Source organism: Nomascus leucogenys, chromosome 18 (assembly GCF_006542625.1).
Source record: "Nomascus leucogenys isolate Asia chromosome 18, Asia_NLE_v1, whole genome shotgun sequence".
Taxonomy (NCBI): domain Eukaryota; kingdom Metazoa; phylum Chordata; class Mammalia; order Primates; family Hylobatidae; genus Nomascus; species Nomascus leucogenys.
The window spans coordinates 35,530,535-35,550,250 of record NC_044398.1 but is presented as its reverse complement, the minus strand read 5'-3'; the positions used below and the strand labels follow the sequence as shown (position 1 = coordinate 35,550,250).

Here is a 19,716-nt window from a genome sequence, read left to right as displayed (position 1 = left end):
TTCTTCCATAAGTGCATGTAGAATTCACCAATGACGTTATCTGGGTCTGAAAACGTTCCTCTCAATACCCTTCATGGAAAGATTTTAAGAACACATTCTATTTTTTTAGTAGATCTAGGACTATTTAGGTTATCTTTTTTTTCCTGAAGATTTTTTTTTTACCTTTTATTTTTCTAAAAACATCTTTCCTTTGCTTTAGTTTTGCATGTATAAAAATCTAGGAAAAACATAGTTTTTTTTTCTTTTCATACTTAAAAGATGTATCACGGACTTCAGGCTTGCCTTGATGAGGACTCAGCTCTTAATCTTAGTTTTATTTCTCCCTGCATATCAGATCTTCTTCTTCTAGCTGCTTTTAGGATTTTTTCTTTGCCTCTCTTTGGTTATGTGCTTAATTATGTGTGCTCTTCATCAAACTTGGAAACTTTTTGGCAATTATTTTCTCAAGTACTTTTTTCTGTGTCCCCTTCTCTCTCTTCTCCCTCATGGACTTGAATGACTTGTATATTAGGCTGCTTGAAATTATTCCATTCTCACTAATGCTCTGTTGATCTTTTTCCCGTTTTTTCTTTTTTCTTTTTATCTCCATGATTCATTTTTTTAAATTAGGATTTTTAAAATCCTAATTTTTAGGATTTTAAATTATATATGCAATTAAAATTATAATTCTCTGTCAGCTCCTCAGGGATAAAAAAAAATGAGGTGTTAATGTGAAACATAAGGTCTCATTTTCCTAGTGGTAGGGATAGTTGTGCACAAATAGAAGTGGATTTTTTTTTCTTTTTATCTCCATGATTCATTTTGGGTAGTTTCTGTTGCCATACTTTCAAGTTCATTGACTTTTCTTCTACAGTGTCTAATGTGCTGTTAATTTTATCCAGTGTATTTTTCATCTCAGGCATTACGTATTCTATTTGTTAAATCCAATTTGTGCCTTTTATTTTTCTCCCTATCATGCATGTTTTGCTCTATCTTCTTGAACATATGGTATGTGTTTATAATATTTATAATATCTGTTTTAATGTCCTGTTTTCCTAATTACCATCTACCATCTGCATTATTTCTGGGTGTGTTTCTATTGATTGATTGAGGATTGATTGAGGATATTGACATATCCTCATTATGGATTGTATTTTCCTGCTTCTTTACGTGCCTGATAATTTTTGATTAGATGCCAGACATTGTGCTTTTACATGGTTGGGTGCTTGATTCATTGTTAGTCCTTTAAAGACTTTCTCCCTCCTTGGGACACAGCTGAGTTACTTTGAATATTTTGATTTTTCAAGACCTGCTTTGGAGCTTTGTTATGCAGATCTCTTTAGTCTGTTGCTAATTTGGCCTATTTCTAAGGATTGCTGCACCTGCTCCTTTCAGATGGTCCTTTCCCTGGATTTAGGGGGTTTAGTTATGTATGTCTTGTTATGCCTGTTATCCAATGTTTGAAAACTTGTTGCATATATTTTGTTTGTTTTTAGTTATTTAAGATGACAGGTAAATTCAGCCCTTATTAATCCACCATGGCCAGCATTTGCACTCTTAATTACCATGCTATATTTCCTTCTGAATGTATGTTTTTTATCTTTACACTTGGGTCTACAAAATTGGATCTTGTTCAGATGTAAGGATTGGATATGTTAAATACAGGGCTATAAACTCCAGAATCATGACACTTAAGGGCTCTGGGCCATGCAATTTTATTTCTAAATCATCTTTGGAAAGTTTTTTGTGGTAATTTTTAGGATTTTAAATTATATATGCAATTAAAATTATAATTCTCTGTCAGTTCCTCAGGGATAAAAAAAAATGAGGTATTAATGTGAAACATAAGGTCTCATTTTCCTAGTGGTAGGGATAGTTGTGCACAAATAGAAGCGGATTTAAATATTCTCCTGAGATAAACAAATAGGTATTGCAAACAAAATAATTAAAGTGGTTTGCAACAGGCAAGCAAATGAGGACTGTGAAGGATCAGCTGCTATTATATTTATTTTTCTGTTTGAATATCTGCCTGGGGAGTAAACTGTGAATTAAAGGGCTCAGCCAGCTTTTAATAATTTAACAACACAATGAAAAGAATTGGCTTTGTGTTATGGAGATAGCTACTCAGGTCATAGTTTAAAATATTAAAAATTTTGAGGTTCAGTTTTTGTGTATGTGTGTGTAATTCTAAATAACTCATTTTCTCCCTTCTCCCTTTTTCTTTCTCTCTTCCTTCTTCTCTCCCTTGCTCCTTTGCTCTTTCGTCCTTCCCTTCCCTTCTTCCTTCATGAGTACTTACCAGGCCTGGTGCACAACAGGAGACGTTTACCTCACCCTGGAAGAGCTGGTTCTGGTTCTAACTCCAGCATAGATAGAGCAATGGATTATCACTTACAATTTCCTTTTGGTTTGGGAGGCACAGTGAGAATTTACAGTAGTCCTGAACTAAATGAAAATTGTGGCTATATACAGTGAATGACCAAAAGATCCTTATGAATTTTAGATCTGAGTTAATGGAGTTTCTTTATGCATTTCTTAAAATCCATTTTCTTTTTTTAAATTGACACAATAATTGTACCTATTTATGGGGGGTACAATGTGATATTTTCATGCACATATATGTTGTATAATGATCAAATCAGGGTAATTAGCATATCCATCGTGTCATACATTTATGATTTCCTTGTGGTGAGAACATTCAGAAACCTCTCTTCTAGCTATTATGAAATATACAGTATATTATTGTTAACTATAGTTTGCCCGATGGTCAATAGATTACCAGAATTTATTTCTCCTAACATCAGTAATCATCAGAGAATTGCAAATCAAAACCACAATGACTCACTAGATAGAAGGAATAAGTTCTAGTGTCCTGCAGCACTGTAGGATGACTATAGCTAACAATAATATACTATATAGTTTCAGATAGCTAACAGGAAGATATTGAACATTCCCAAGACAAATAAATGATAAACTTTGAGGTGATGGCTATGCTAATCACTCTGATCTGATCACTATGCATTGTATGAATTGAAGCATCATTTTGTACCCCCGAATATGTGCATTATGCGTCAATTTAAAAAATAGAACACAATGAGATGCCACCTCACCCATTATCAAAATGACTATTATAAAAAAGTTAAAAGATAAAAAGTATTGATGAGGATGCGGAGAAAAGGGAATCTTAACACGCTGTTGGTGAGAATGTAAATTAGTACAATCATTATGGAAAACAGTATAGAGGTTTCTCAAAAAATTAAAATACAACTACCCTATGAACCAGCAATCCCACTTCTGGGTATCTATCCAAAAGAAAGGAAATCAACATCTCCAAAGTACCTGAACTCTCATGTTTATTGCAGCACTATTGACAATAGCCAAGCTATGGAAACAACCTAAGTGTCCATCAACAGATGAATGGATAAAGAAAATGTGGTATAAAACCAAAAGAGAGTATTATTCAGCCATAAGAAAGAGTGAAATTCTGTCATTTGAGACGATGTTTATGAACCTGGGAGACATTATGTTAAGTAAAATTAGCCAGGCACAGAAAGACCATTACTGCATAATCTCACTCAAGTGGAATCTAAAAAATATTGATCTCGTAGAAGTAGAGAGTAGAATAGTGGTTACCAGAATCTTGGGAGGAGAGGGGTAAGGGGAGATCGGAGAGAAGCTGGTGAATAGTTACAAAATTGAAACTCCTTTTCTGGGCCTATTTCCACATTGCTCTGTTGGGTGCAGGGGATTGCAGAAAGGGGCATGTCTCTGCCTGTGACTGCTGAAACCCATTACCTGGAAAACTTCCCACTCAGCCTCTGCCTTGATTGTTGAACTGCAAACACTCGAGGTTTGCTATCCCTCCAAATGCCAGGCAAAGCTGTTTTAACTTGTCCCAATAGTTATTTCAGTGCTTTTAAAATCCAGGTTTAGACCTGCAGAAGTTTACATTTCAGATGCAACTTAGAGCATATTTCAGGAATATCACATCTGAAAAAGTCAGAGTAAGGTTAGCAATTGATAAACCACTTTTGGGAATTGCCTTGACCTACCCTGAATGTTCTGAGTCCATTGGAATTAAAGGGAGTTGAATGAGCAGGGATGGGTGAAATGGAGTTTTGAGAATTTAGAATTTGCTAGGTAGAATTTTCTATGGCAGAAGCAGGAAGCTCAGAGAAGATGTAGGAAAAAGAGGGAAAAGAAAAAGAGAGAGGGAGGAAGAGTGAGAGACAAAGGAAATAGTAAAAACAAAAGGAAAGCAGAAAGTAACAGTAGGTGACAAGAAAAAAGGGATGAGGAGAAAACTGAGAAGAAGATGGATAAATCTCACAGGCAGCCCACCTAAACACATCCATCACCTATAAATAACCAACCAACCAGAGGAGCTCCAGTCACTGTCCTCAGTGTAGGTCCCTAGTCTCATTGGCAGGGAGATGTCTACCTTGTGCTTATGGTTAAATATGATTGAAAGAAGTAGAGTAAAATGTGAAGAAATACAAATTGGTTGATAAAATGGGGTAAGCTTCTCAAAATGTAAAGTTCTTAGGACTTTGGACTTCTCTGGCTGGTATAGCAGGTTCTCCTAGTAAACCAGTGGATCTGGGAAGGGTTTGCCAGAACTGAGCAGAGAGCCTGTTCCTCCACATGCTAGTCTTTAGGGAGAGGAGACTGCTGCAGATTGCTGGCTCTGCTGAGTGGGCCCACGCATGGGAATGGGCTGTGATGGAGGAGGTGGATGGGAGGCAGCTCTGCTAGCTGAATGCTGGGCAGCCAGAGTATGAGGGCAGGCAGAGTGCTGGCTCTATGGTGAGCAGAAGCTATTGTGTCATTTTTACAAACAAAGGAAGCTGAACTACTTTTCAAACAATGGCTCATTTTATTTAATAACAGAATTGTTGAGTCCTGTTTTGATGTCCTGGCAAGGGGTCAAGGGTACCTAAGATTTCTTGGAGGTGAGGAACAGTAAAGAGCTAATTGAAAATTGGGATGGTCTGCTATGGGCTTCCTTAAGGGTATAGAAGAGGCTGTAGGAGGAATGGGATGATGGGAAGGGCAGAAAAAGGGCTGCTCTGGCTTGCATGGAGGCCAGGTAGAGGCAGGTCTTTGATGGGTATCAAAGGTTGTAGAAAGAAGTTTAAGAAATTTAGTTTTTAAGTTAGATGGATAAGGAAGACTCACTGCAAAACTTTGGGCTAGACACATTGTATCCTGTTGAATTAAAGCCACTGACCTTTGTCAAAACCCTAGGAAGTACTATTATTCCATTTATAAATGATGCTCAAAGAAATTAAGTGCCTTGTCCAAGTTACACCATCGGGAAGAGGAGAAGCCGGGGTTGGAACTCAAATCCATCTGATTTCAGACCCTACGCTCATCACTTCACTGCATAATATCTTAGACCAGGGCTTCTCAAACATTAGTGTGCCCATAAGTCACCTGGGGATCTTGTTAAAATGCAGATTCTGATGAGATAGGTCTAGGGTGGGGCCTGAGACTTTGCATTTCTGACAAGCTCTGAGATGATGCCGATACTGTTGGCCCATGGATCTCACTTTAGGAAACAAAAGAACCCTCTTTGGCAAGTTGCTGTGGCCTATGCAAACCAGGGAGACTCATGCATACCCCATAAGTTTTTAGGGGGCAGCTAATGAGATGATGTGCCTCTGGTCCGGATCACTACTCAGAAGATGCCCCTTCTTCCACCGTCCTCTGTCCTGGAGATGTAACCAGTGCCAAGCTTTGGCAATGTCTCCCACCCTCTCTTCCTACTCAGGATGTCCTGATCTCCATGGAGCCTTGGTCCACCTTGCCCTAGGTGGTCTATAGGGATCTGAATGCAACACACATTCTGAAAATCCTGTTGACTCCAGCAGGAGTTATTCTGTCATCATGACTTTATTGAATTCTTTTATTTTCTCAACTTTTCTTGAGCTGGCCTTGTCTGAAGTTTCTCTACTGTCATCAACTTAGATTATTGACACCATGGTTTGGAGGAGGAAAATAAACTTTGTTATTTCTCCAGAGATGGAGTAATGCTGGTATCACACAGATGTTTGATAGATCTAGGTCTTCCTAAAGGAATAAAAGGAAGTGACTAATAATGTGATTGCATAGCCCTATATAAGTTTAGAGATTTATATAAATGTTTAATAATATTTTTCTCTGATATCAGAACTTTCCAAAATTTTACTGAAGTTTTGCAGATCAGACAAAAGCTTATTTGTGCATGAGTTTTGCACCTGGTTTGCCAAAATATATATTTAGAAAAAAGGAGAGCCTTACTATTTTAATTGTGGCTTTGAAAATTTCTCTTCATTATAAAAATTTATCCTCTTTGCCCCTCAACCTGGCTTGAAGTGAGACCTTTGCAGTTATTCTTTGTCTGTTTTCAATAAAATATTTCTAAGAAGCTTAAAAGATACAGAGAGTAATATAACAAACACCCACATGTCCATCATTGAAATTTTGCCATATTTGAGCTCTCATATTTGGAGAAATTGGCTGTTTTGGATACGGTGAAAATCTGCCCTGTACTCCATTTCAAGTCCCATTAAAGTGTGAATCAGTAAGGTTGTTTTGACTACAGTAACAGAAAAATATGAATCAAATTTCCTTGAATGGTCTAAAAATTTATTATTTCACTTTACAAATGGTTCAGAGACAGGTCATAAGGTTTCAAGGTAGGGCAATTCAGAGGCTAAGTGGCATCTTCGGGCTCCCTGATCTTTGCAGTGTGATGGGCTGGCCCTCAAGTGGACTCTGCTCAGGACTCAAACATCCAGAGGCAGAAAGGTGCTATCTATTCTAGGTCTTCTTCTTAGGATTCAGAAAACCATCTAAAAAATCCAGCATGGAGAACCCCCTTATGTCTCAACAACCAGAAATGGGGCCATGGCTGTCTCTTAAAACTGAGACAACCCAGGTGGTCTGGGACCAGGCAGGACACAGCTCTGATTCTGGGTATCCTGGAGGGGAGGGCCCCCTGGGGTTGCCCTAGCATGGAGGAAGTGGGCAAGAGTCTCAGGCAGGCACCAAATATACTGGTTAGTTCCCTCTTTTTCCCCAGGGACAACTACTGTTCTGAAGCTGGGTGTGTCCTCATGTAAGTTTTTATTATACTATACATATATCTTTACTATAAATGTATTTATATATTACTCTATAACTTATTCCTCTTTTCCTTTCTTTTCTGCTTTCCTTAACTCTGTCATCCACATCTGTGCAGGTGACGAAGTAACACTGCAGATGTATTCAGTCATCTTTCTAGCTGCATGGTAGTCCATCATATTAATTCAATTATTTCTTCTATTATTTCTTTTTCTGTTATTACATCAGAGGCCTGAATGGATGTGAGGAAGAAATAGCTGAATCTGACAGTTAGTGAAACTCTTGTGTCTCCAAATTATCCCATTGATATGATCATCATTTTTATTGTTCTCATAATTAGCAAAAAGGAGCACTTTAGAAACCATTACTAGCCTCCATATCAGTAATTCATCACCTTTTTGTTTTGATTAAAGGCTTCTTTGAAAATCCAATTTAGCCTATGGGCTTTCTCCACAGGAAAATGCACATATACTTGTATACTTTACACTTTTTGGAATAGCAAGTCCTCCTGAAGCCAGCCATATACCCTGGCTGAATACACATGTTCCTCTGAACAGAGGAAATCACATCTTACCCCTTCCTTAGTGCACACTATAAAAAGGACAGTTTTGCTTCGAATCAGTGAATTAAGCGTGTGCCTTTTGGAAGAATGTGAGGATTGGCTTTTCTTTAGAATTCTAACTTTTCTTTGGTCTTAACACTTTGCGAGTGAAGTAGAGATTTGCAGAGGTTTCTTAATAATTTATCTGACTCAAAATGCAGATTTTCTAAGATTCAGTGCATTCTCAGTAGAGAATTAGAGACAGTGATTATTTTTATTATGTAGTGCATGAAGCAATTTCTCACATTTTAGTGTATTCACAGAAATCTTTTATTATGTATGGTATAAGGCAATAAAAGAGTCTTTTCTGATGACTGGTAAAAAGGATATGATGTTAGCTTGAAACTCCATCCCTTATGTCTTCTCTACTTGTTTGTGTTGTTACAATATTCTGCTTATTAAATTGCAAATACTTCTCCCATTGAAAATGGAGCTAGATCCATAGTATTTTGCCATCAATCAATTCCAATTTCATCAACAGTTAATGCTCCAAATTCTAAATTTTACCTAGTTCTAAAGATGACCATTTGCAGCCACCTTAGCTTAAGTTACCATCATCTCTCACAGGGCTGATATCTTTAATGAGCAGTACTGATGAAATAGGGTTTATGGGTGGAAGCTATTAGATTGTAGGAGAGGAAGTAACAGAAATTTAGGGATATATTTCTGGAGCAACAAACAAAATAAGGTGGAATCTGCAGAATGTTTACATTCTTTCAGTCACGATAGTGAGATGATTCAAGAATACAATTCAGATTTCGCCAAATGGAGGAGAGTGCACATGCTTCTCTTGGGCCCCTCAGAAATAGCCCTGTTTCTAATATTAATGACGAGAAACTTACGAAAAGGCAGCCAAATGAAACAAATGTAAAGTATAGCATAGTAACTGAGGTTTAGTCAGTCACAAAGTCAAAACATATAGGGACCTATTTGGGAGGCAAGTGTGTGTCCCAGAAAAAGACCAGGGTCATGAGCTAAAGAATTTAAATTCCATACAAAAGGTTTAGTAGTATGTCTTCATGGAAGAATAATTAGCCTGAATGACACTCACAAAAGGAAAAATGACCAAAAAATCCAGATATAATACATTTAAAAATACTTAAAAATAGAGTTCATCAAGGGTAACATCTATGAAGGCCAAATGTAAAGTGGTAATAGGAACTCTCAGCAATATGTAAGCTTCAAATTTAATTTTTGCCTTGCATGTATTTGCCCAACTGTGAAAACCCTAAGCTTTTTCCTTATGACTGTGCAAGGAATAGGACATATGAGATAAAGTCTAAGAACTAAACAAATGTGGAGCCTGATGAGAGATTTCTACATAAAGCTGGAAACATCTATCTTCAGTGTAAGGATAATAAGAAATGAATACACTATGCAGAAGGAGATGGCAAGGAAAATGTTCAGTCTTGACTGGAGTTGCATGGAGCGGGGAGTTTTCTTCAGAATTGATAACTCCCATGCAGGTTTGTGATCCAAGTTTCCACTATTTACGGTGTCTTTAAAAAGCTGAAAGGAAAACTTAATTTGTAGTGGTTATAGATTTGTAGTGGTTATAGACAACTAGTGCTCCTAGTTAGGTGGTTGAAGCAAGCATAAATAGTTTTTGAAGTAATGTGAATCAAAGGCTTCATAAGGAAGTTTTAAGGAAAATGAGATGACATACATGATGGAAAAAACAAGGAAGAAAGAGAAGGTGGGAGAGAGGGAGAGAAGAGGAGAGAGAGAGAGAGAGAGAAGGAAAAAGGAAAACAAGAATGAAAGAAAAAAGTCACCATTAGTGAAAACCAGGGAACGATAAAGTGCAGTTTAATCACAGCTGAAATGACTTTACATATTTAGAATTATCTGACATAGAATATTAAAGAAATGTGCTTAAATATGTTTCAAAAATAGAGACTGGAAAATATGAGCAAGGAATAAAAGGCGTTTAAAAAGCAAAATGGAAAAGGAAATGAACAGAACGTCAGAAAATTAAGAATGTAACAATTGAAGTTAAAAATCTTAGAGGTTGAACACCAAAGTGGATACATATGCACAAAGAATTAGTAAACTGGAAAATATGAAGAAATTATTTGGAATGAGGCCTAGAGAAACAAAGAGATAGAAAATATGAAGGGGAAGTTAAGATACGTGGAAGGTAGAATGAAAATGTCCTACATATTTTTGATTGGATTTCTAAAATGAAATATGAGATAATGGAGAAGAAAAAATAATAAATGATGTTATGGCTTCTAATTCTCTATAATTATTGAAAGAAATCAAACTCCATACTCAGGAATCCCAAGAATCAGAAACAGAATACAAATTAAAAGTCTATATCTGGGTGCAGCATAACATGCTACTGCAGAACACCAAAGACAAGAAAAACCTAAAAAACATCCAGACAGAAAAGACATATCATCTACAAGGGAATGACAGTTAAAATGATTCTTAATATCTGGATGCAGTGGGCTGAATAATTGACTCCAAAGATATCCAAGGCCTCATCCCAGAACCTGTGAGTATTACCTTACATGGCAAAGGACATTTTGCAGATATGATGAAATTAATGCCCTTGAGATGGGACAATTATCTTGGGTTATCTGGACAGGTCTTAAATCCAATCCCAACATCCTTATAAGAGGAAAGCAAAGGGAGGTTTGTACAAAAGAAGAGAAGGTAATGCAACCATAGAGGCAGAGCTTGGAATGATGCAGCTACAAGCCAGGGAATGTTGATGGCCACCAGAAGCTGGAAGAAGTGAGGAACATGTCTCCCCCAGGGTCTCCAAAGGAGGGCATCCTGGCCACCACCGAGATTTCAGCCCAGTGAAATGGATTTTGGTCTTATGGTCTCCAGAAATATGATAGAATAAAACTCTGTTATTCTGAAGCACTAAGTTTATGACAATTTGTTAATGCAGCTGTGGGAAACTTACATACTGGACAGCAGTGGAAGCTAGAAGGCAGTGCTATATTAGTTTCCATGTCTGAAAGAAAATAGTAGTCAACTTAGAATTATATCTTTCAAGAGTGAGATAAAAATAAAGGCATTTCCCAGCAAACAAAAACTGAGTTTATCACCAACAAACCCAAATTAAAGGCAATTCTCAATAATATACTTCAGGAGGAGGAAGATGATCCCAGATGTAAGGTCTGAGGTTTCTAAAAGAATGCCTTACCAATAAACTAATGAATATTGGTTACATAGACAAATATTGGCTGTATCAAACAATAGAAATAATGTGTAATAGAAAAATATAAAGAAAGATTGAATTAAAATACTGGAGGTTTTTAATGTGTTAGTTGGGATAATGGTGATTGGAAGTAAATGTTAAAGAAGAGAATAAAAATACTGATTAACTTCATACTTTGTTAGATATGCATATTAAAATACCTAGAATAACCAATAAAAGATAACATAGAGAACATAACTGCTAAGGGAAGGTAAATAAGTGAAGATAGGAAACAAATCATTTTAAGGGGCAACAAACAAGGAAGAAAGAGAAAACACCAAAATATATAATATAAATAATATTATAGAAATCAATCCAAATATATAAACAATCATAATCAATATAAGCAGATTAAGGTTTCTACTAAAAATTCAAATATGGATGTAAAATATCTAGTATATTAGGTTTACAGGCATTCCAACTAAAATGTGAGACAGAGAAAGGCTGATGGCAAAGAGATGGAAAAAGTTAGAGTAGGCAGATGCTAATCAAATAAAACTCATGTAGCTATATTAATATCAGACAAAATAGACCATAAGGCAAGATGTGTTACTAGAAATAAATAGGATATCTATATGATGGTAACATTTAATTCAGCAAGGTGCTATCTTTCTACACGGTGTGTAACTAATAAAAAAAACCCCTTGGCCAGGCACGGTGGCTCACACCTGTAATCCCAGCACTTTGGGAGGCCAAGGTGAGTGGATCACTTGAGGTCAAGAGTTCAAGAACAGCCTGACCAACATGGTGAAACCCCGTCTCTACTAAAAATGCAAACAAAATAAAAATAGCCAGGCGTGGTGGCATGCGACTGTAGTCCCAGCCACTCAGGAGGCTGAGACAGGAGAATTGCTTGAACCCAGGAGGCAGAGGTTGCAATGAGCCAAGATTGTGCCACTGCACTGCAGCCCGGGAGACAGAACAAGACTCTATCTCAAAATAAATAAATAAATACATAAAATAAAATAACCCCCAAAATATATTAAAAATAGCCAATATTCAAAGAGAAATGCACAGATTTTTAATGGACCTAAAAATGATCATTGACACCAACAAATGAACAGTGAATGCACATGAAACGTTCATATAATACAAACTGACCACACGGTAAGCTACAAAGCCAGACTCTCTACAAAGAACCAGAGTTAGATGGGTTTGTAGTCTGGTTCTAACAAACATTCCCAAACGTGGAGAAGATACCTGTAGCAGGTGACGAAGGCTTTGTATCTAGAATAAAAAAATACAGTCCCACAAATTAACATGCAAGAGAACCAACTCAGTGGAAATTAGACAAAGGCACAAATGCAGGAAAGGCAATACAAATGATTCATAAGTGTATAAAAGATATTCAACCTTATTAAGAATTAGGGAAGTGAAAATAAAATTTAATGATGCTCCAATGCATACTTACCAGACTGTCAAATATTAGGAAGTCATACAATATCAGGTGTAGGTAAGGATGTAGAGCAACAGAAACTCCCTTTACCACATATGATTATAAATTTGTAAAACCACTTTACAAAAAGGAAAAATGAAAAAATAGCAAAATATAGAATATAAATAATATGACAGAAATCAATCAAAAAATATAAATTTATTTTACACTTTACATATTTGCTGTTACCTAGTAAATTTGAATATGTTCCTATTTTCTAATCAATTAATTCTAGATATATATCCTAAAGAAATTCTTACTCAAGCACACCAAGACACATGCACAAGACAATGTACATGGAAACTTTGTAATAGCAAACAAACAAAACAGTCAAGTGGTAATCAACAATAGGGTGAATAAATTGTAATACAGTCATACAATGTGATTGTGCACAGCTTTGAAAATGAATAAACTAGAGCTGCACCTATCAGCCATGAATCAATCAGTAATGCTTAATGTTCAGCCAGCGGTTATTGGTGGTGAGTATTGGAATTATCTGGAAAGCTCATGGGGTACCCAGAGACGTTGCTTGTTGAAGTGGGACAGGACTGGAACTTTGTAATTTTATTAAGTTCCCAAGTGATACTGATACACAACGAAGTTTGAGAAACAGCGTGTTAGAACACAGTTGCAAGAGGCATGCACACTGTTTAGCTTACCCAAAGCTAAACAGAATAAATGAGACTAAGCTGTATGTTATTTGGGTTACACTACTCTAATCAGAGCATGACAAAGGCTGCTTCTGTGAGGAGGAAGGAGTAGGCATTTGAGAAGGAGGCATCCAACCAAGATGTGGGTAATATTTTATTTCTTAGCTTGACGAAAGGTGCACGGAAATCATTTTATTATTCATATTTAATGTATATAATGTTTGTACATAAGATATATTTCATAATATAAACTTAAAAAGTAATAAAATACAATGCACTCAGTGAGCATCTGTGTACGATATATTACTTTTGTTTGTGCTACTGACTTACTGACTTCTAATAGTGTTGTGTATACATTGTCTTGTTTCTTCTGCTCATTGGCTGCACTACTGGAGGAAATGTTTGCCCAGGACAAAGGGAAAGTGTGTTTTCCAAGAAGCCACTTGGATTGCCCTCTGCACACTTAAGAAGGTCCCGAGGTCAGGGTGTCTTATAGTAGTACAGAGACTGACCTGATGTGTGCAGCCAGGAAGTGCAGCCTGGTGTGTGCAGCCTGACATCAGTGAGCAGGGAGTGAGTGCATCCCTGTACTCACCTCTGTGGCACTAAAGGGACCCAGGAGGACCAACAGGACAGGAGCAGGGCCTGGCATGAAACTGCTAGAACTGACTGATCACACAGGTTTGGGACTGAGGCAAAGAGAAAAGTGACCTTTTTAATTGCCCCCAAGGAAGTGGGGAAGCTGCTTCTGTGGCTTCTTAGATTCTGATTGCAGATATCTCTGGATTGTAGAGTAAGAATAGTCCCACAAGTGCAAGGAGGTGGGTGGGAGTACGTTGGCAGCCAGCACACATGCTCTGACCCAGAGCACATGGATGAGAACTGGGTTAGGGGAAACAGGAAGTTCTGCAAGGTACCTGCAGACCCTCACTGTGAGGAAGGGATATGGCAGCTAATGGGTTGGAAAGGGAGCCTTCAAGAATTCCTGGGTGGGTAGAATGGAAAAGAAACAGTGCAGACTAGGGCAGCTGGGGGCAGGGGCTGAGCCCACTTGATGTGGTGGCTGCCCTTGACCCACTTAGCCACTCACTCCAGGTGCTGCCCCAGGTTGCCAGGGAAAGTGATGGTTGTGTTTACAGAAATGTGCTATGCAACTTTGTAAGTCAGCTCCACTACAGATTTCCAGGGTCCTGCTTGGGGTGTAGTGGGGAGAGCTCAGTGCTGCCGATTCTCCCTCCAGAAAGTTGAGGAAGCAGGAGAAGTTTAATCAAAGGACTTATAGGAAGATGGCCTGTTATTCCTACAGTGCCCTCTGCCATCAAGAGAATGTGGGAAAAACGAAAGGCATGAGACACATCCAATTCCTCTTGGAGGTGTACTGGCTCTGATTCCCCCTTTTGGGCATAATTTAAATTAGGGTCTTCATGACCTCATGCTTTTTCTAGATAAAAATTCTCTCCCCAAGTCCTTTATATTCCATCTTTCAGGTAAAACTAACTAATCTACTCATTGCTTTTTCTTATATTCTTACTTCGTGTCAGATTAGAATGTGATTTCTCTTATTCTGTATCCTGTGTTCGGGGCAGGGCCTTGGTCACCAAGGCAGCTAAGAGCAGAGCTAAGCATGCACATCCAGGCTCAACTGTGCCCTCTGCTCCCCTCCCTGAAGCCCAGCTGTGTTCTAGGCCCATTCCATCTGGTAGTCCTGAGATATGGACATTGCCAATTTCCCCACCTTTGACTGTCGGTTCCAATCTAATAAAATCATATTCCCTGGAACAGACTTTTGCCTGAAATACAGTTTAGTAGTTTAAGCCCAAATCCAATATGTAATAGCATTTTAGTTCTTTTGAAATCCCTGTAATTCAGTATATTTAGGAAATATTAATTATCCTAAAAGGATACAATGTTTAATATTTTACTTTCTCCCAGATCCAGCACGCAGTTTCAACTTCTTAAGACAGTTCCTGAAATACATTGTTTACCATCTTACCCTTAAAAATGTTACGTTCTTGTTTAAATGATTTTGAAACCCTCATCACCAATTCCTGACCTCATTAGCTTCCTTTTTACCATCATATTGTCTCAAAGCTAGAATGTGTCACATGCAAGGAGAAAGATTTAAGACCTATTTCAAAATGTAGCTATTTGTAGTTAAAATTTCGTCTTGTAATTTACCACTGACTTAGTCCCTTCTTAGAAAGAGTGAACCAGAGCTTTTCTTAACCTGGCTAGCCCTCTCTTCCATCACTGAAATTGCTGGCTTATACAGGCTGTTCCTGACTTAGAATGGTTTGACTTACAATTTTTTGACTTTACAATGGCATGAAAATGATACACATTCAGTAGAATACCCAGTTTAGTACCCATAAAACCATTCTGTTTTTCACTGTCAGTATAGCATTCAAGAAATTCTGTGAGATATTCAACACTTTATTATAAAATAGGCTTTCTGTTGGGTGACTTTGCCCAACTGTAGGCTAACGTGAGCATTCTGAGCAAGGCTAAGCTGCGATGTTCGTCGGCTAGGGGGATTAAATGCATTTTTTATTTATGATATTTTCAACGTATGATGGGTTTGTCAGGATGTAAGCCCATCTTAAGTTGAGAGGCGTCTGTATGTGTTAGCTTCCATTTTTATTGTAGTTCCCATGTTGCTCCCAGCTACAGAGACGGGTGCTCTCTTCTCTGCTCTCTCCTCCTCCAGTTTTGTTCCTCTCTAATCCTCTCTCCCGACCGCAGTCAGAGGTTTTCAAAAATGTAAATCTATGGCTTGTTTGAGCCCACATCCTTTCAAGGGCTCCTTGTCTCCCTTAATATTAGCATTTTGTAGAGTGTACTGACCCTCTGTTCTCCCATCTGGCCCTGAATGGGGTTCTAGCCCTGCCACTGACCACTGTTCCTTCTGCCCCACAAGCATTCCCTGCAGGGGGCCAGTCGTTCTGTCCCTCCCCAGGTCATCTAAGGCTTTAGCATTTCACACTCCCTGCTGCCTCTACCCTCTATCTGGAACAGGGAACTATTGGCAGCTCCCTCCACCTTCCTTCCATAGCACCACCAACTCCTCAAGTGTAACCCTGCCCTGCCTACCACTGGCACTTTGGCTAGCAGGTTCCTCCTCCAGAACTTGTTAGCCAGAAACAAAATCTGTATTAGTCAGGGTTCTCTAGAGGGATAGGACTAATAGGATAGAAGTATATATGAAAGGGAGTTTATTAAGGAGTATTGGCTCACATGATCCCAAGGTGAAGTTCCACAATAGGCCGTCTGCAAGCTGAGGAGCCAGTCTGAGTCCCAAAACCTCAAAAGTAGGGAAGCCACAGTGCAGCCTTCAGCCTGTGGCTGAAGTCCTGAGAGCCCCTGGAAAATCGCTGGTGTAAGTACAAGAGTCCAAAAGCTGGAGAACTTGGAGTCTGATGTTCACAGGCAGGAAGCGTCCAGCACGGGAGGAAGATGGAGGTTGGAAGACTCAGCAAGTCTGCTCTTTCCAACTTCTTCTGCCTGCTTTATTCTAGCCATGCTGGCAGCTGATTAGATGTTGCCCACTCAGATTGAGGGCGGGTCTGCCTCTCCCAGACCACTGACTCAAATGTTAAAATCCTTTGGCAACACCCTCACAGACGCACCCAGGAACAATACTTTGCATCCTTCAATCCAATCAAGTTGATACTCAGTATTAACCATCACAAGTCCGCCCCTTGTCAGATTCCTCATGGAAGCCCTGTTCTGGAAAGAATGCCTGTGGTCTCCTCCCCTTGCTATTTCTATGCTCCACAGTGGATCATACCAGGATGGGATGTTGTGAGCACTAAATGAGCTAATGTGAGCAAAGGGCTTTGCATAGTCAATATGGACAGCGCACAGATTTCCTTAGCCCTGGAACTTGGCATATTCTATCCTAGGATACCCATGAGATTTATGGGACAGGATAGGGCCTGATTTGTTCCTGGCTGTATCCACAGTGCTTAGTACAGAACAAACTTCAGAGATGTAGGTAGATTTTGTGGAATGAATAGTGAATAAATGAATGGATATATTCTCAAAATTCATATGCAAATATTTTGTAAAATGAATGTAATTCTAGAAGAATTCAGGGAAACTCATTGTATTTTGATCAACTATGGCAGAGAAACCCAGCTTTCCCTGTCAGAATCGGGTAGGTGACTCACAAAAGGAAAGCTAGCCTTTCTGCCTTGCTAATGTCTACCATGACCTTTTACAGCATTGGTTCCTAAAAGCTTCACACCTGTGGAAACCAGGGCATCAGTGATTTAGCCTCAAACATCTTTTTCTAGCCTTCAGGGAAAATGTTGACTAATCTTGTTTGCCCCTAAGGGATAGCAAGTATTATTTGTGAATAAGCAACTAATTAACTGTGTGACGTGGGCCCAATCCCTTACCCTCTTTGGCATCAGCTTTTCAGGCTGCTGGCCTAGATACCTCCTGATAGGTCTCTTGCAGAGATAGTTCATGAGTGGATAGTAAGCATGGGCCTGGTTATTTTTCTAGGAAATCAGTGACCCGGAGATCCTGGATCTGGTCCATAGTGCCCTTGGAAGGATGACTGTGGTCCGGCAAATCTTTCCGTCTGCAAAAGACAATCAGAAATGCATGAGGAACAACCACCGCATCTCCTCCCTGCTCTGCGACCCCCAGGAAGGCTACCTCCAGATGCTGCAGGTCAGTGCTCAGCCTCTTCTCCCCAGTCCCCTCCACCAAGAGTCTCACCCACACCCTTGGCCAAGGGAGACATGTGGGGGCCTCCTATTGCCACCAACTTCAATTACTAGAGCTCTGTCATTTGTTGAAATTGAAACTGGTTGACTGGGCAGTGTCTCTGAGCAGCACTAGCAGGCAATTATGCCTGTTGTCAGCAGACAGGGCTTATTGGCTCACCGGGTGTCTCTGGTATTTAAAAGTGACATGCATAGATGGTAAAGAGATTCCTGTCTCTTATGTCTCTGTGATGACTGCTTTGTGGGAATGTGTTCATCTGGCAGGGCTGGAGATGGAGTCTTCTTTGGGAAGTGATCATTTTGAACCTGGTTCTTGTTAATGCAGACGTGACCCTTGCAAAGCAAGATGGGACTATCCCAGCACATCAGCTGAGTGCTGAGGCTTGGGTCACCCAGGACACTGTTGGATGCTCAGCTGAGCAGGGAGGGGCAGGACAGCAGGACCATGACATGGAACCCCTACCCGCATGGTTCCTTCCAAGGCCTGGAGGTACCAAGTGTTTCTGGTCAGTCCTTCAACCCTAAGTATGTGCATTCGGCACTAGCTTGTCTTGGGCCTTGGAATACGATGGAGAGCTATGTGCCTGGTGTAAGAGGTGGTTTCTCTCTGGGTGTTTGGGAGCAACAGGGAAATAGTGTGGAGAGTACCCACTGGCGGCCTCAAATCCACTTCTAGGTTAGGAATGTGGTGCCTCAGAAAACTTTCACTGATGCTTAGTGAGAGCCCCAGGACAGAAGGAAATTTCTTCCAGTTGGGTTTGTGGAAATTGCCCAGAAGTTTGTACATGTGATATGCTTGCCATTCAGCATTTGAAACTAGTTCCACCCATCTTTACCCAGCCAGGCATGAGGGTTAGAAATTGGGGTTGCAGAACAGAGACGGTGTATCTGCCATCTAAGTATCAGCTCCACCCCATAACATTTTGTTCTCACCGTATTAGGGGCCTCACGTTTTGTGGAAGGGAATTATTGGAATCTTGAGTAGGGTGTGGACATGTGTCAAATTTGCCAAAGGAATGAATCTACTCTATAATCTCATATGTGGGGAGAAAAAGGAAACATGCCTCAACGGATGGTAAACATGAGAAATGTGTTTTTGATTGAGGTGGAAACACAGCAGACATTGATTTTAGCTGGAATAATCCCCATTCCACCAGTGTCTGTGCTCCAGGGAGCCCACCAGAGTGTCTGGGGTCTTTCTAAGGTGGTGAAGGGGTGGCCAAGAGAGTGGACCCAAGGCCCCCGCAGCACTCATGGACCCAAGAGCCCTGGACACCCGAGTCAGAGTGAAAGGCCCTGGTGCAAGAGTTTATGTTGAGATGCTGCTGGTTTATTCTGCCTTCCTCTATGTGGAGTCTGGAAGAAATGGTGAAGGCCAAGTAAGTTTCTCTCACTGTGCCTCTGTAGTCATGATTCCCAGCCTCCATGTGGATGGAAATGGCCTTAAACAATGGGGCTCAGGGAATGTGTGCCCATTCCCACCTAGTGCAGCGGGAGAGGGGAATCCCTTTGTTCTCTGTGGGGCCAGAGCCTGTGAGGGTCTCACTCCCTGCAGGGTCTTTCTAGCTTCTCTCTCCCTTGAAGGGCTTCCTCCCTCCCCAAATACATGGCACCCTTGCCTCATATGCCCTAAATCATTCTCTAGGTCTTAGTTAAACTGCACTGAGTCTCCTTGAAGAACAAAGATGGGGCCACTTTCCATGGCATAGAAGTGTCTGCAAAGGTTAGAGCAGGGGAAAGAAGAAAGTGCTTCTTGTTGAGGCCTGTGATGCCCCCTTTTGCTGTGGGTGAAAGGTGCAGGTGGGCCCTTTGGTTGCATATCAGACACATTGGATGCAAAAAGTCTTTTCACTGGAGGAGAGAGAAAGAGAGACTGAGGGGTTCAAAGGAGAATCTAGCTGAGGGCCTACTTAAATGACATGAGCCCATGGAGAGGAAAAACAAAGGTGCAGCTCCCAGATATGTGGCCGGACATCATCAAATGAGGTAAA

General features: G+C 39.8%; 1 protein-coding gene across 2 annotated transcripts in view; it reads left to right on the top strand.

Moving 5' to 3' along the window:
- GRID1 (glutamate ionotropic receptor delta type subunit 1) overlaps nucleotides 1–19,716 on the top strand; it is a 783,733-nt gene that overhangs the window by 479,524 nt on the left and 284,493 nt on the right. The window contains exon 6 of one of the 2 annotated variants that reach the window (XM_003278586.4): nucleotides 17,499–17,669. The exons of the other annotated variant lie outside the window; for it this stretch is intronic. Coding sequence (XP_003278634.2) covers nucleotides 17,499–17,669 — 171 coding nt within the window. The remainder of the gene's footprint in view (nucleotides 1–17,498; nucleotides 17,670–19,716) is intronic. 2 annotated transcript variants of the gene reach the window in all.